Source organism: Pezoporus occidentalis, unplaced genomic scaffold, assembly GCF_034315485.1.
Source record: "Pezoporus occidentalis ecotype Australia unplaced genomic scaffold, CSIRO_AGI_Poc_V1 ctg260, whole genome shotgun sequence".
NCBI lineage: Eukaryota > Metazoa > Chordata > Aves > Psittaciformes > Psittacidae > Pezoporus > Pezoporus occidentalis.
Genome location: NW_026914503.1, coordinates 324,845 through 342,997, shown reverse-complemented (window position 1 = coordinate 342,997; position 18,153 = coordinate 324,845). Strand labels below are relative to the sequence as shown.

General features: G+C 41.1%; 1 protein-coding gene across 1 annotated transcript in view; it reads right to left on the bottom strand.

The window, feature by feature from the left end:
- FOCAD (focadhesin) overlaps positions 1-18,153 on the bottom strand; it is a 98,068-nt gene that overhangs the window by 36,947 nt on the left and 42,968 nt on the right. The window contains exons 16-21 of the mRNA XM_062624064.1: positions 14,727-14,861; positions 14,289-14,339; positions 13,552-13,635; positions 12,272-12,386; positions 9,390-9,578; positions 9,022-9,143 (exon numbers count right to left, since the gene is read on the bottom strand). Of these exons, the coding sequence (XP_062480048.1) occupies positions 9,022-9,143; positions 9,390-9,578; positions 12,272-12,386; positions 13,552-13,635; positions 14,289-14,339; positions 14,727-14,861 (696 nt within the window). The remainder of the gene's footprint in view (positions 1-9,021; positions 9,144-9,389; positions 9,579-12,271; positions 12,387-13,551; positions 13,636-14,288; positions 14,340-14,726; positions 14,862-18,153) is intronic.

Below are 18,153 nucleotides of genomic sequence, written 5' to 3'. Positions count from 1 at the left end.
TGTGAGAAAAAAAATTGTCTGAGTTTCTCCAAGGCACATTAGACTGAGGAGAAGGAAAGCAAAACCCTACAGATTACAAACTTAATTCCTGAATACCGTTTCATTACTGGAGGAGATATATTCAGTAAATTCAGGAGTGAAAACCAGCACAAAGTAGTTCATAATCTGAACTACATCCACAGAAATACCTTGGCACAGACAAATACACTACAGTGAATTCTGCTCCAGGAAATCCAATTATCACCTTAAGGTACTTCACATATAAGGTTTAAATAAGGCCATAAATCTCTTGATCATATCAAAATGAGATCAGGTAGGAAATGTACAGAAGGAGTTTCCCACTTCAGTGCTCAAAGATGCAAGTCATCACAGCATATCTAATGAATGTGCTTCAAAATAGAAGCAGGGAATGCTCTGTGAGCATGCAGAGCGCCTAACATAATCATTGTTTGTAGAACAGTATTTAATAGTGTACAACTCATCGCTGGCACCCAACTTTGCAATTGTGTCTGTAAATATTACTAATTATTAGGGCAAAATAACTGTGCTATTTTCAACACAAAGAAAGCACTGGAATATTGAGAAACATGTGAAAGCAAGACCATCCTTCATTCTAAAAGCACTGCATTGGTTCAACTGTCAAAAGAAGGCTGCTGTTTTTTCATATAGCATGAACCATTCCCTTTACCTCCATTACAGAAAGAAAAGATGGGTAGCTAGCTGAAAGCCTAGTAACTCAAAACATACATTTACAGAACCATCAAAACATATGGTGCATGACGTGAACATATGTGACTACTAATCCTAATTAATTTTCACAACACAGGTAAGTGAAGCTGGTGAGAGATTATTCCTGTAAGCTCCTAGATTTACTCCCAAAACTGAACCAGACACAGGTAACTATTAGCTAACCTAGCCCAGGTGACTGTGATAACCTCACAGGGCTTCTTGTATAGTTGATCCAGGCAGCTGTAGAGAAAAAACAAAGAAAACCCATGCTCTGTGTGATTTCTGACCACTGTGACTACAGCAGCTTACATGTCCTCTCAAAGAGAGGTTAACAAGCTCTGTTTAATAATCAGTTGAAGAGCACATCCCCATTTCTGGGAAAGATGGTCCTCCTCTTTCAAGCCACCAGTAAAGAGCAATACAACATTTTAAATGCATTACTGTTTACTGAACATACGTTTTGCCTCCTTTGAGATACCAGTCCAAATGACATGTGGCAAACAATGATAGGACAAGGGGTAATGGGTACAAACTGGAACACAAGAGGTTCCACTTAAACTTGAGAAGAAACTTCTTCTTAGTGAGGGTGACGGAACACTGGAACAGGCTGCCCAGGGAGGTTGTGGAGTCTCCTTCCCTGGAGACATTCAAAACCCGCCTGGACACATTCCTGTGTAACATTATCTAGGTGTTCCTGCTCCGGCAGGGGGATTGGACTAGATGATCTTTTGAGGTCCCTTCCAATCTCTAGCATACTGTGTGTGATACTGTGTGACATCAAAATCGCCTTCTGCACCATCTCGATCTGATTTTGCTGACAGGTATTACAGGTGTATGCACTCCCTCATCTAGAGTAGCACCCAGGAGATAGAATATTTCTGGCCCATTAAGGTTTAATAGTAAATTGAACTGTTGGAACAAGACCAGAGAAGGGCCACGAGAATGATCAGGGGACTGGAGCACCTCCCGTATGAAGACAGGCTGAGGAAATTGGGGCTGTTCAGCCTGGAGAAGAGAAGGCTGTGTGGAGACCTCATAGCAGCCTTCCAGTATCTGAAGGGGGCCTATAAGGATGCTGGAGAGGGACTCTTCATTAGAGACTGTAGTGATAGGACAAGGGGTAACGGGTTAAAACTTAAACAGGGGAAGTTTAGGTTGGATATAAGGAGGAAATTCTTTCCTGTTTGGGTGGTGAGGCACTGGAAGGTTGCCCAGGGAGGTTGTGAATGCTCCATCCCTGGCAGTGTTCAAGGCCAGGTTGGCTGAGGCCTTGGGTGATATGATTTAGTGTGAGGTGTCCCTGCCCACGGCAAGGGGGTTGGAACTAGATGATCTTAAGGGCCTTTCCAACCCTAACGATCCTATGATTCTATGATTCTAAATTACCTTTTCATTATCACTGTCACTGTCAGATTTGAATGGCAGCTAAACCCACGTAGTTGTTATTTGTATGCTTTATAGACTTTTAAACATGCATTCTCTGCATACAGACCTCACACAACTAGTTTATTTTTTGGCAGCAGAATCTCAGACATTACTCTTCAACACATAAAGAATCTTACAAAAATGAAACTGGTTGCCTCAAGCCCCTCCCCATGCCCCAGTTTTCACAAAACTGAGCGTAATAATGGCAACTAAGCATACAGATACACAGATACACAACCTGTAGTTTTAGATTCTACAGATATGAGCATAGAGCAAAGCACTGAGGAGACAAAAACCTTATTATCCCAGTACATCAATTATACTGAAGACTGCTAATCACTAAGGAAATGTCAGCTACTGGGGATTTTTAGAAATAAAATGAATGGATGCTTGTTAGCTCCTGGTTAACTGTAATTTCTTGGTCTTTACATCCACCTCACGATTTTCTCTAAGCTTTATGCTGACAGCAATACTTCAAAGACCACTTTAAGCTTTTTTAACAAATGCTTCTCACTTTACTTAAGAAGTCACTATAAGAGTTAACATCCCCTTCCCCACTCCCTGCAAATAAAAAGGGCTCAAAGCTGTAGCAAACAAATGTCATTCTGGTAATTTAAACCCCCTAATAAACCCTCGCTTAATGTGCTGTGTTGAACTCTGCAGCAGTGACGTCACGAAACCACACCAGTTCCTACAGCCACTGTACAGGCAAAAGGTGAGCCTAGGTCCTACTAACTCAATTTTCTTAGACCAATACTGCTATTTGATAGCTTTATAGCTTAAGCTCCCTTTTTACTGTTAAACTCTGCTCCTCAGAAGAACATTGAGGGCTAAATAAACACTAAGGAACAAATTTCAGTCAGATGAGCCCATGGACACCCTTCTCTTCTCATCAAAGGCACTAATACCTTTTTCTGACAACCCTAACTCCAACTATCTCTCTGTACAAGGAAAAAAAAATGCAGAAACAAAACTTGTCTGTTAAAGCAGTGTAAGCTCAGAGCAGAAATACTCATCTATTTCAATCAAAACTTTACAATTGTGAATTTTCACTAAAAGGGTACAGTTAGGATTGTCTGAAGATGTTTCATGCTTAGGTTTATATTTCAAACATACTTGGATTTCTTTTTAGTTTCAATCACCTTGAACCAATTAACTTTGCAAAAGACTGAGATACTTCATAAAATATTTCTGTCTCCAGTCATTGGTATATATCACTAACTCCATTCAGTTCACCACACGGATGCTATGCAAGTCCGTGCACCATTCATAACTTCTTACTCTAAATCTGCTTCCATGACACATTTTGCAGTACCCTTGTGGACTTTCCCTGTGCTCTCCATTGGAAAATGTTAGATAACATCCACTAATTTACTTGCACATTTCTGTGAGGATGAGGGGTATTATCTCCAGTTTCTGCTTTTATCCTTTGCAGTTAGATGTAAAAATGGAAAATACCTGTTAAACTTGTGTAAGTGATTAGATAACTTGAGATCTGCGTTTAAGGGTGGTTTTAGGGTTTTTATTTTTACTATTTGAGAGAAGAACTTGAGATCTGAATTACTTCAGAACCCTGTTGACACTGGCTTCATAACAGAGTACCAGGGAACGATTTCTATACCCCAGTACAACTGGTGCAGAACAGCTTTCATCCTTGTATCCCTGGGACTAATTTCTACTGGGATCCATGTGGTGTCTCTATGGCCACAAGACATGATTATTATTTTGTGGCTTTTCAGTTCAGAAGGACCAAAATGACAAGATGCTGTATGATAGGTAAAAAATTTATATGTACCCTAATATGTGGAAGTGTTTGAGAGATGGTTCAGGGCTGGAAGACTGAACTAGGCAGAAGCTGCCAATTTCAACATACATACAACACATTGCTTGACTGGAAACTTCAGGCAAACTATGCAGCAGACAGGTTTGCTAGAAAGGGAACTAGTTCATTTGCTCTAAAGAGAGTGAGGGAGCGAACCACTGTAAGTGCAGTGTGAAAAAGCAGGAAGCAGAAATTGAGAGCAAAGCTAGCAGAGCACTATGCAGATGCACCACAAGATCAGAACGCAGCAGCCCTCATGCATTTTCTACTGCATGTCCACCTTTGTTCAGTGCCAGACTTTCAGTTTGTAAACAGGAAACTCTCCAAACCCTGTGCATGCAACCTTCCCACTCAAACCCTGTGCTCGCTTATTTCATGACACAAAGTGTTTGGTGTCAGTGATTTTACTAGCATCATAAAGGAATTTTGCAGCTGCTAGCCTCCAGGTCTGCTGGGTGTCAGTCACAAACCAAAATCAGGACCCAACCATGCTCCCACCTGCAAACCATATTTTATTCATTCTAGCTCTTCCAGCTTCTGCAACAAGTACAGTAAGAGTACTAGATAAACACTTCCTTTTATTTTACACAGCTCTGGTTCACTATCAACACAGGATCCATCCTATGCTCTGAAGGCTCCTCTGTACAAAACAGCATACAATAAAATTATCTTTAATAGCACCAAACTGCCTGTAAACAGGACAGAAAAAGGAGTAATGGGACCATTTAAGCTTTTCTATCCTTGGAAAGTATAACAGAAATTAGTATTGCTGTCGGATGGGGAAAAAAAAAGAAAGCTTTTAAAATGTAAAGATATTCAGACACATACATTTTTATTTCTGGACATTCTGGCTAAGACGGAATCTAAATTTTGCAGGAGATTTTTTTTATCACCATTTAAGCTCTCTTGCTTGTATCAGACTAATACAATTTATATTTTTTTTGTGTCCTGTGAGCAGAAAATTCACCATCAGACTGCAATCAACCTCTGCAGCAATACAAAATGACTGTATTAATAGAATTATTTTATGAACTTTAAGGAAATGAATACACTTCCACTCTTCTAAGTAACTGCTCTCATTGGCAGTTCCAAAATTAGTAAAAGACCACTTATTTCCCTGGACCCAGTGTAACTACTTAGTTGCTTTCCTGCTCTCCAAAATTTTCAAATATCAACCATAAATACCATAATTCTAAACTCTCTGAAAGATTTTGTTACAAGCACTTCATTTTCTGTAATGATTAAGTTTTGCTGTAGTTTAGCTGAAACTACACCAAAGGTAACTGCATGGTTTCTGTGATATAAGCCTAGTAGGTCAGGGAGTTGAAACATTTAAAAGACAAAATAAAATAGCAAGTCTTAGCAAGGTGAAAATGTCATTTCCCCACAGAATCCCATCGTTGTTCAGACCTGTTATTCACCTACAGCTGGTTACATACAATAGGCATATGGCAGGTACAGTAGGTCTCAAGGTGGATAAAGGCAAGGTCACAGTATCACAGTATGCTAGAGATTGGAAGGGACCTCAAAAGATCACCTAGTCCAATCCCCCTGCCAGAGTAGGAACGCCTAGATAATGTTACACAGGAATGTATCCAGGCGAGTTTTGAATGTCTCCAGGGAAGGAGACTCCACAACCTCCCTGGGCAGCCTGTTCCAGTGTTCCATCACCCTCACTGAGAAGAAGTTTCTTCTCAAGTTTAAGTGGAACCTCTTGTGTTCCAGTTTGTACCCATTACCCCTTGTCCTATCACTGTCTGCCACTGAGCCTGGCTCCATCCTCGTGACACTCCCCCTTCATATATTTATATACACTAATAAGGTCACCCCTCAGTCTCCTCTTCTCCAAACTATAGAGACCCAGCTCCCTCAGTCTTTCCTCATAAGGGAGATGCTCCATTCCCTTAATCATCTTTGTTGCCCTGCACTGGACTCTCTCCAGCAGGTCCCTGTCCATCTTGAACTGGGGCCCAGAACTGCACACAGTATTCCAGATGTGGTCTCACCAGGGCAGAGTAGAGGGGAAGGAGGACCTCTCTCGATCTACTAACCACCCCCCTTCTAATACACCCCAGGATGCCATTGGCCTTCTTAGCCACAAGGGCACAGTGTTGGCTCATGGTCATCCTGTCGTCCACTAGGACCCCCAGGTCCCTCTCCCCTACACTGCTCTCTAACAGGTCGTTCCCCAACCTATACTGGAACCTGGGGTTGTTCCTGCCCAGATGCAGGACTCTACACTTTCCCTTGTTCTATTTCATCAAGTTATTCCCTGCCCAACTCTCCAGCCTGTCCAGGTCTCGCTGGATGGCAGCACAGCCTTCTGGCATGTCAGCCACTCCTCCCAGCTTAGTGTCATCAGCAAACTTGCTGATAGTACACTCAATTCCCTCATCTAAATCGTTGATGAATATATTAAATAATACCGGTCCCAGTACTGACCCTTGAGGCACTCCACTACTTACAGGCCTCCAACTAGACTCAGCCCCATCGACTACAACTCTCTGGCTTCTCTCCTTCAGCCAGTTCACAGTCCACCTCACTACCTGATCATCCAGACCACACTTCCTCAATTTAGCCGTGAGGATGCTGTGGGAGACTGTGTCAAATGCTTTGCTGAAGTCAAGGTAGACCACATCCACCGCTCTGCCATCATCCATCCACCGTGTTATTTCCTCATAAAAGGCTAAGAGATTGGTCAAACGTGATTTCCCCCTGGTGAAGCCATGTTGACTGCCCCTCATAACCCTCTCATCCTTGATATGCCTTAAGATGGCACCAAGGACAAGGTGTTCCATCACTTTCCCAGGGATGGAGGTGAGGCTGACCGGTCTATAGTTACCCGGGTCCTCCTTCTTGCCCTTTTTGAAGACTGGAGGGACATTTGCTTTCCTCCAGTCCTCAGGCACCCCTCCTGTTTACCAAGACTTGGTAAAGATGATGGAGAGTGGTCTAGCAATGACTTCCACCAGTTCCCTCAGCACCCGCGGGTGCATCCCATCTGGACCCATGGATTTATGGATTTCCAGATTGCTCAATTGGTCTCTAACCCATTCCTCATCGACTAAGGCAAACCGCTCCGTTGACCTGACTTCATCTAAGGTCTCCGGGGTACAGGGCTCTTCAGGACTGCCTGCAGCAGAATAGACAGGGACAAAGAAGGCATTCAGTAACTCTGCCATCTCTGCATCTTTTGTCACCAGGGCACCCATCCCGTTCATCAGTGGGCCTACATTGCCTCTGGTGTTAGTTTTATCTGCCATGTATTTGAAAAAGCTCTTTTTGTTGTCCTTGACCCTTCTCGCCAGGTTTAATTCTAAGGAGGCCTTAGTCATCCTAGCTGCCTTCCTACATCCTCTAGCAGCAGCCTTATATTCCTCCCAAGTGGCCAGCCCCTCCTTCCATGACCTGTAAACTCTCCTCTTCCACTTGAGCATACCCAGCAATTCCCTATTTAGCCACGCAAGTCTCCTGGCCCTCTTCCTTGACTTCCTTCGTGTCGGGATGCTCCGATCTTGAGCTCGGAAAAAGCAATCCTTGAATGCCAACCAACTATCTTGGGCCCCTTTACCTTCAAGCAGCCTTGCCCATGGGATTTCCCCTAGCAATTGCTTGAAAAGGCCAAAGTTTGCCCTGCTAAAGTCCAGGGTTGCAATTCTACTTGCTATTCTACTGGTCCTACCACACAAGATCCTGAATTCCACCATCTTGTGGTCGCTGCAACCAAGGCAGCCCTCAACCCTTACTGCTTCGACCAGACCCTCCTTGTTAGTGAGGGTGAGATCCAGCAGCGCTCCTCTCCTGGTTGGCTCATCCACCATTTGCAGGAGGAAGTTATCATCCATACACTGGAGGAACCTCCTGGACTGCGGCTGGGTTGCTGAGTGGTCCTTCCAGCAAACATCAGGGAAGTTAAAATCCCCCACAACGACCACGGCCTGTGATTGTGAGGCTGCTCTCAGCTGCCTGTAGAAGGCCTCGTCAACTTCCTCACCGTTATCTGGTGGTCTGTAACAGACACCCACAACAGTATCTCCCCTTCCAGCCTGCCCCCTAATTCTCACCCACAGACTCTCAACTCGCTCGTCATCTGTCCCTGGACAGAACTCGGTGCATTGTAGTTGCTCCCGCACATAAAGAGCAACCCCACCACCCTTCCTGGCTGGCCTGTCTTTTCTGAAAAGGACATAGCCCTCCATGACTATATTCCAGTCATGTGAGCTGTCCCACCACGTCTCTGTAACTGCCACCAGATCATAGTCTCCTGACTTAACACAGGTTTCCAACTCCTCCTGCTTATTTCCCATGCTGCACGCATTGGTGTACAGACATTCCAGGGAGCGAGCTGAGCACACCGATTTCACCCTAGGATTATAGGAGGCCTCCCGGTCTTCATCAATTCTGGAGTGCTGCCCCACTGGGGCAAGCCCAGCTACAACCCCACCCCCCCTTCGAATCTAGTTTAAAGCTCTCCAAATGAGCCCTGCTAATTTGTGCCCCAGCATCCTTTTGCCTCTGTGAGACAAACCTTTCTCACTTGTCATTGTCCAGACTGGTGCCCTATAAAACCAGCTGTTATCAAAGAATCCAAAGCCCTGCCTGTAGCACCAGTCTCGAAGCCAATCGTTTATGGACTGAATCTTCCCATTCCTTCCCACATCATCAGTGGAAGATGGAAGGAGTGAGGAGAAGATCACTTGAGCCCCAGACTCTTTCACCATCTGCCCCAAGGCCCTGTAGCCTTTCTTCATCCCCCTCAGACTGCGGGAAGCAGCTTCCCCCTCAAGGTCAACTTGTGTTTGTTTACTGATTTTCAGAAGAAGTACTTCATCCGTGAATCATACTTAAATAAGTATTACTTAAATACTTAAAAAGTATTTTCATGTTAAGTTAGATGGTCCTCACAGCAACTTTAGTTAATTATCATATATTCATACATGCCATTGCTAGCTGATGCTAATACCTAATTAGCATAAACAAGTGAGGTAGTAAGACAAGGAAGGAAGCATAATACTTCTGAAAAGGAAAGAAAACCAGCAACTTACCTCATGAAGGAGGGCTACCAACATTTGCTGGAAATTACGGCCCCTGCTGGCCAAAAATCGATTAATAGGCTTCCCATCTTTGCCTATATGGACTGGAAGGTCATAACAAGACAACATACCAGCTTAAGGAGGGAGAGAAGGGGAAAAGAAGGGTCAATACCAATACTCATGGTAATAGTTCATAAGTCTTGCATAAGTCAGGGGAGAACCCAAAGCAAAGTTAACAAAGCCCTCAATTTAAAAAGCCTGTGTAAGCATAGGCAAGTGGCATAAGACATTGTTTCTTGAACTGATTAACTCTCAGATTCATAGAAATACTTGGGTCAGAGCATGCATATTTGTCTAACTTCAACAAACTGACAGCTTACCTGCAAGGCCTGGCGTCATGCCTGGTTGTTTGTTCCTCTCATACATTTTCAGCAAGAAGTTCGGAACACCTGCCATGGCTTTCCCCTGGTCTGACCGTGTGATCCCTCCTCTCAAGGCAGAATGATAGATACCACGGGGCATGTTGGTCATCTCCTGTTTCACAAGTGATGTAGCAAACTCTTCAAATGCTGGATGAATTGCAACAACAAAACAAAAAAACCAACCAAAAAAGAAAAAAAGAAAGGGAGTGTCACAAACCATGATGACAAGGACCCGAATCAAACCCTGGAAAACCCAAAATGATACCACTGCTTCATGGGAGATAAGCTTAGATAGGCTAGTCATGTCAAGTACCAGAACTCTTAGCAAGTCTCTCTGACACCACTGCAACACCACAATGCAACGTCAAGAGGCTCTGAGTAAGTCAGATACTAAGGCAGGGAAGAAACACGGTCTTAACTATATCATGAGATATTGATTGCCTTCTGACTGCCATATAAAACTGGCACAAGCTGACAGAATGACAATGAGAAATAAAACTGATATTTACCAACACAGTGAAAAACATTGTCTCTAAAACCAGGTTGTTCTAAAACACATTTAGAAGAAGCACAATGCAAAGAAGGTAGATGGAGAGGGAGTTTATATATGCAAACAGGGGATACAGAGAGAAGGAAGTATTACCTTGACTTCTGTTACCATAGCTGTACAAATTGTTACAGTTCTCTGCTCTCAAGCTATGCATTTTATAGTCTAATCAGGTTTAACATTACACAGAATTAATATTAATTTACTATTCACTTGTGAAGTTAAGCAACTTCTACAGAAACATATGAAAAAAAACATGTTCTGTACATGTTCTGTGCGTACAATATATGCACATATATAACTGCAAGATATTTGTTGCCACATCACAAAGAGCCAGCATTGCACCAGCACCCTGAAAACCTTGCATGTTTAAAAATCTCTTAGTGCTTTTGTTACATAACTAAGTTTTAAGAGGATTTATAACAACTGTTTCACAGTAGGCTTGAAACTTTGGCATACAAGCTCCCAAATTACATGCAGTCCTACTTTGACTAGAAACTTGAGGACAAAGGAGACAAAAGGGTATTCACTCATCTTTCTGGGCCCAAGAAATACCTATGGCAGCTTGGAACAAAGAGTTTTATATGTTTTCATTATGTGTTTTTATACCAGTTGTTGTGGTTTAAGCCTAGCTGGTGAAACTCAGCACCACGCAGCCACTTGCTCCTTCCTTCCTCCCCCACTCTGGGCGGGATGGGGAGGAGAACTGAAAGAATGTAAACCCCACAGGTTGAGATAAGAACGGTTCAATAACTGAAGTACCATACAAAACTACTACTGCTACCAATGGTAATACTAAGGGAATAATAAGCAAAGAGAATATAAAATTAAAAAGGGAAGTTAAAAAAGGCAATAAACGTAAGTCATGCACAACACAATTGCTCACCACCCGCTGACTGATACACAGCCTGATCCAAGCAGTGATCTGAGCCTTCCAGGCAACCCCCCAGGTTTATATAGTGGGCATGAAACGCTGTGGTACGGAATACCCCTTTGGCTAGTTTGGGTGGCTCAAGTGTCCTGTCTCTGCTTCCTCCCGGATTCTTGTGCCCCCCCTCACCGGATGAACATGAGAGACTGAAAAGTCCTTGATGAGGATAAGTGCTACGGAGCAACAACTGAAACATCAGTGTGTTACCAGCACGGTTTCTCAGACTAAAGCCAAAACACAGCACTACACCAACTACTAGGAAGGAGAAAAAATAACTGTTACAACTGAAACCAGGACACCAGTGAATACTAGCTGCTCTCTCGAAAGTCCATTTGGTTTCCCATCTTCCTGCTAAGTTGCTTATCTCAGCATTCATTACACAGTTTGAGTTTTCTGCCCAGACACATCACTACCTTTAGTTGCTGTATGTTATGTCAGCCTTCCCCACAAAGCTTCCAGAACTTGACAGTTAGCACATCTATCACAACACAAACTCTCCAGGCGAGACTGCATACACTCCAGACTCCAATGCATGCAGTATTGAGTGAATGGATCTTTCAGTGAGCCCCCACTGGGAGAAAATACTACAAAATACTACTACTATCCCATGGCCATGTTTACAAGTTACAATCAAACATCAATACCTCATGTATTCTATAAACAGTGAAATAATCATACTTTTGTCCAGGCACTAACATAACAAGCTTGTAACTGGAAACGAATGATAACATTCATAAGAGTAATCAAGCGAACATTCAAAATCCCAAATACTGAAAGTGATTCAACTACATAGGTGTCAAAAAAAAGTGCATCAACCAGAGATCATCTGTTGAAGCCTAATTTAAAATCAATATGCATCACTAAAACATTAAGCGTAGCACTAATCTATTTATTAAATAGATTTTTGTATACAGCATTGGTTTAATACTACTGATACTCTGTTTATAGAGCATCATGGACTTGGGTGTATGGCTTTTTCCTTCAGCCCGTGCTGGGCTAAAATACAGAGCTGCCTTTAAAAACATCTTCTCAGTCTTCCCTATTGAAGTTGCACTTCAATGAAACAATGGACACTTGAAGCAAGTAATAAGCAACTGGCTTTTACTTTAGGACAGATAAGGATTTTTAACATCATATTATAAGCATATTTTCCACCATCAGGACCTCTGACCCACTGTCTTCCTAAAAATGGGTTGGGCTTTTGTTTCCCCCTGAACTTTTGCTTTAACATTTTTCCTGTAATTTGGTATAACGTTCTCCAGCTGCACTTTAACATGACACTCCAGTATAAAAAAGCCACGTCTGTACAGTCGTGGTGACTATAAATCTGCAAAGTAACCTCAAATACTGAATATAATATACCTCCTAAAACATAAGCTGGTGTTAGAGACAACAGCTTGATGTATGAAGAGCCTGGAACAAAAAGATCTTCTTCATCCATGTCCTCCTCCTCCAAAGTGTTTACTTCTGGTCGTGCCTGAAAGATTTAAAGAAATAAATTAATCAGCACAAAATTTCAAAATCTATTACCTTTCATGATTCCAAGTGTCAACGAAGTGCCAAAATACCAACTAAATATGAGAAGTTCCTCATTTCATTAGTTTCACTCCATTTTGTTAATTTGAAACGAAAAGAATAAAAGCTTTTCTTCTACCTGAAGGAAAGGCAAAGCTGGTTGATAAAAATCACATGAGTATGTAAATCCATATCTATAAAAGTAAAATTTCTAAGTGTCAAAACTGAAGTAATATTACTAAAACTTAATTTTCTCTCTGATTCTTCTTCAATTAGAGAAAACCATATTGGCACTTTGATATACACGCGGCACTTGTGTTAGGCATTATTATCTCATACTAGTTTTCAGAATTTGAAAAACTGCAACATATTTACAATGCTTTCAATGAAAACATATTTACTTATTTTCTAACAAGTGTAAAGTAGCAGCACGAATAAGAGCTGTGTACTATTGTGAAAATTCAGTATTGCAGCAATGTTTAGATACATTTTTCAGCTGTAACGTTTGTACTGAAATCGCCTCACTGATTTATATAAAGCAATAACGTTTTTTAATTTTAAAGTTGCTTATTCTGACCTTTCATAATAGCTAGTTACAACACACAGATGGTGCCAACCTTGCAATAATGCCGTAAATAAAAACTTACCAAAGTATTTACTACACCATAAAGTACAAACAGACTACTGACTATTGCCAAGTCTGTCTTTAAAAAAAAAGACCTTTTTTCCAAAAATAGCACCTACTTTTCAAACTGACTTGCCCATTTCAGGAACAAAAGCACTAAGCATGAGGGTGACTGCAACAGATGAAGCAGTAATCACAAGTGCTGCATAGTGTCAAGACTCAACTGCAAACAATAACAGAAAAGCTTAAAATGCAAATTAGGTGACCAAAAAATAACCTGCTGATTTAACTAATGCATTAAAAAAAATTACTTTCTGATTACTTACACCTCACTCTCCATTTGTACCCTCTCCTAAGTCCTGTTTATGCTAATCATACATACTACCATCCCATTTCATCAGCAGAAGCTCATATTCCTTCTATAAGGGAAGATGGTTCTCTGGCACAAACTCTTCTCTCCTTTCCAAGAAGGTAAGAGGATACAACCCATGTAAAATGCTACCTGTTCAGGAAGATGAAGAATTTTATGTTCTTCAGAGCCAAATGCCGAGAGTGATTTGTAAGCTGAAATGGCTACGACAGCATCCTAGAAAATTAAGCGGAGGAAAAAGAAAATCGCAAGCACAGCATACAGTATTGCCATCAACTGGAAACTGCACACACAAAGAACCTATCCATTAAATACTGAATGCTGAAAAAAACTTTAAAATAACAATGTTTTCCTGAGGCACACTCTCAATTGCTTACTTTATACATACAATGCAAACTAGGAGGATCCATTACATAAGCTGGATAGTAAACGTCTGACTGCTAAACGCCATTACTGCTGGAAGGGTAGTTTATGTAGCAATATCCAAGCTATGCTTAAACTAAAATACTTTGGTTCCTCCAGTCCTATGGTGATGATGCATTACAATACCCCAATAAAGAATTCAGTTAGTTCTCATTGCTGCAGTTTTGCCTAGATGCTTCACCACATCAAAGCTGAAGTCCACCACTGGAGTCAAAGTTATTTTTGCTACAATTCTCATTGAGAGTGGTAGATGTTAGGACCATCAGTTACCACCTTTCATGTGCATTACAATGCTTCACAAGCAGCATTAAATGATCAGTAACAAGAAGAAACCCTATTAGAAATGAGACCCCTTATGAGACAGATAACCATGTCTTGACAGAAAGGTATACAACAATATCCAGTTGCTGACACCAGGAATTAACACTTTCGGCTGTATCACCTACCTTGTTTTGTGTGTTGTTCCAAAGGAAGTTGACAACTTGAGCTTTAAATTTCTGCAAAAGCAATCAAAACAGACATTCAGGTTTTCTTTAACCAAATAAGCAGCTGAAATAGAGACAGTTACCTGAAACAAACTGCTGCTACATCAACATGCACTGAGCTAGGAAAGTGGAAAGGGCACGTTTAAACTTCAGACGCATTCACATATCCCCACATTCTGGAAGACAGAAAACTGATCAACCTTGCACTGGGATTTCCCACCTATCTCCCATGATTCACTAATGCAAGCCAAACTTGTGAAACTATGGAAACATGCATTATGATTAACCTCAATTAGGTAGCGTGTGCGATTTAGATACTAAAACCAAGCAGGTACACATAAAACACATACACAAAGATGCATGAAAAGAAGAGACTCACCTTATTCCATGAAAACATACCTCATGTTCACTTGTATTCACTGTTAATGAGGGAACCAGGGCAAAAAACTCATTCAGTGCCTTTAAAATGAGGGGCCTTGTATCACAACTCAACTTTGGAGACAGAGCACTCCATGTAGAACGGATGCAAACAACCTGAAGAAGATTAGAAGGCACCATCGCTAACAGCAAACCCGACGATTTAAACATCTCTTTTCAGCACTTGCCACCTTTCTTCCGACTTAGGAACGGGAATTAGGAATTTGTATTCACAAAAAAAAGCAAGCATGTCAAAATTTTATCTGCATTAACAATCTCACCATGTATTAATTGACATCATGCAATAATACTGCACAACATTTCACCAGATATAGCAGCTACTAGAAGGAGCAAAGAGGATGCTGTTAGCAATACATACAAAGTTGTAGACGTATCTTTATGTAATGTTACTGGTCCAATTCACTTGTGCAGCTTAGTTTAAAAGTAAGCTCTTCACAGGAGTTCAACAAGATGAAAGCAGAGGAAGCTACTGAGGAAACTATGTTTCCTGGGAGCCCTCCAAACCAAAATACTCTTAATCTTTACACATAATCAAATCCAAATAGGTCTGCAGAACAGAAGAAGACTGTGAAACTACAGGAATACAGCAATTTTGGGGAAAATGTCAAATTAAAATAAACACTAATACCACAGCTTCATAACCCCTCCACTAAGCAGGTCAGTTCTTACAATCTTCAGTGAGAGAAATCACTTCAATGAACAAGAAACGTAAGAAAAGTAATTGTGTCAGGAAACCACAGTAGCATCATGCTTCCAATTTTTAACTTGGGGGAAAAAAAAAAAAAAATGTTTCTACCGTTAATAATGAATTTGGAGTCTTGACATTTGCTTTCCAAGTCCTTAGAACATAGTAACTTCAGCCTTTTAAATCTGCCTTTGCAGAAACCAGAAAGGCACTACACACTTCCTCCAAGCTCAAGACCGGTGTATACCCATGATGAAGAATTCAGCCAGAGGGCAGGAGACCTGCATGGATGAGCAGGGAGCTCCTAGCAAACCTTAAACTCAAGAAGGAAATTTACGGGAGGTGGAAAAAGGGAGAGGCCAAGTGGGAGGGCCATAGGAACATCAGCAGGGTATGCAGAGATGTGACGGAGAAGGCCAAGGTGCACTTAGAATTGAGCTCGGCAAAGGACATCAAGGACAACAAGAAGGGCTTCTACAAGTATATCAGCAGCAAAAGGAAGATAAGAGAAGATTCTCCTGGAGACATGATTCACTTTTGAGAACTCAATTAAAAAAGGCACTCTACTTTTTGCCTAGATTTAAATACATGAACAGTCCACTGAATACAAGATCACTTTTTGTGCTTATGTTCATAATTATTGTTATGCACTTTACCAAAATATCCTTAATTCTAAGTTATGAGTCTCTGAAATTGTTAAGCAACTTGTCATCAAGGCATTTGAGATATTGTGCCTAAAACATCAGTGCCACACACAATCAAGCAAAAAATTTTACAGTATATAGAGAAAAGAGTAAGCTTTTGTGTCGTATGAAAAGATGAGGAAGCAGACACAGGCTTTTTATTTTGTTGAAGCTTTGGAAGAAAAGTATAGGCTTTGAAGTCTCTCAGTGAAAAAAAAGAATACTCACAAGGGTAATACAGATTGTTAGAGAAGTATTTTGATTTCTTCAGACAGAAGGTTATCCTGAAGTAAAGGTATTACTGCTGCGCAGCAATACCAGAGCTGAAATCCAAGCTTTTACTTTTCTCTTTTTCCTAGTGTTGCGAGTCAGTACAGCATGAATATGGTAAGTACACAGGGATTTTCTGCAAGCTGAAAGCAATTACACCCAAATGAAAAAAAAAAAAAACCAACAACAAAAAAAAGATCGCAAAACCAGCACTGTTCCCCTTGACCCAGTAGTTATTGATGCTCACCTTCATTTCCAAGAAAACATGATTCAAGCTTCAGATGACAACGAAATCTGCATTATTCAGTGCACTCACAAAGAAAGAAGTCTCCTTACAAATGTGAATACTTCCACTTAGGGATGCTAAAAAAGTCCTTTCTGGTCTACTGCTTATATTCACAGTCGTATTTTATGAAGAATAACAACAGCGTACAGGAAGATCTCAAGCTAAGCTGTGGCCTGCTGTATAGGTTCTCCTTCAAGACTCAAAGTGATTTGAGTATTTTATGCACACTGGAAATTCTTCAGACTCTTCCTCACACCAATGCAGACACCCTCAGAAATCTTTGCACAGTCAAAGCAAATGGCCTTTCTCACCTTGGAACCTGATGAAAAGTGTTCAAGCAGTAAGAGTGATTCTGATCCTTTTGGAAAGGGAAGGGGACCCGATGAAACACTTGTTTTCAAGTCCAAATCCATTCATAGCTAATACTCCGATTCCCACTACACTTTCCTCATTTCTTCTTCAGTAGGAACAATTTACTCTGCAAAACCAGCTCAAACTAACAGTTTAACTTATCCACCTGTTTGACAGTCAAATAAGTACCTTCACATTCCTCCATGTACTCTTAGACGAGAGCTTCTCTTAAAAATTCATGGTTACTTTACTACTCTGATTCTATCTATACTGATTACTCTTTACCATGAGACCTAAAGTAACAGGCAACTACTAGATTGACAATACACAAGATCCGTTCATCTCACAAATAATCTTTTTTTCATGCTCATGTGTTGCACTCAGCTTCCAGAATTCACACTGAACCCCAAGACCCCTAGTGAAAAGGTCAGCTTTTATTCTGCAGGAGGACACAGTGATTTCAAAAGCTGATTGCACCAGCTGCTGCAGTGATTCTTTGCCGAGGAAAACAGTGATGCTGCACAAGCCTGCTCTGTATCTGCTTCTTCTGGTGTAGGGGTTATCAATCTCTCTCTCCCTCTTTCTTCTTTTTTAAACCATTGATGTATGCTCTTTATTAAGTATAAAAAATGTTAATATTTATCTCTAGGACTGATGCACATTTCAGATGGAAAAGAAGCCTTCTGTATACCAATGCACCTGTGTTTCAGAACATCCATACATTCAGGAAGACATCACTGCCTCAGACCCCATTCATAACATTTGGGGTTAGGTGTTTAGAATGTTTTTAAGGGTTAAAAATTATGCTTCTGCCATCAGTGACGTTTTCCACATCCATACTATCTTCACAAAGCTTAAAGACTATTAGGCTGTAACTGCTACTTACCTAGGTTTTCATTAACAGCTTAACTCTGTATAGTGAAGAAACTAATGACTACATAACTCTAACTAAAGCACAACAGCAACACATAATTGGTCCTACTTAGCCCTTCCTGGATAAAAAATAAGCCTCTACTGGCTCATCTTCACCCTTAAAGACCTGCATGACAGCTCAATAAACAATCAGTACAATATTCTGAATTTCTAGGCAGTGAAAAACAGCTATAAAATGCT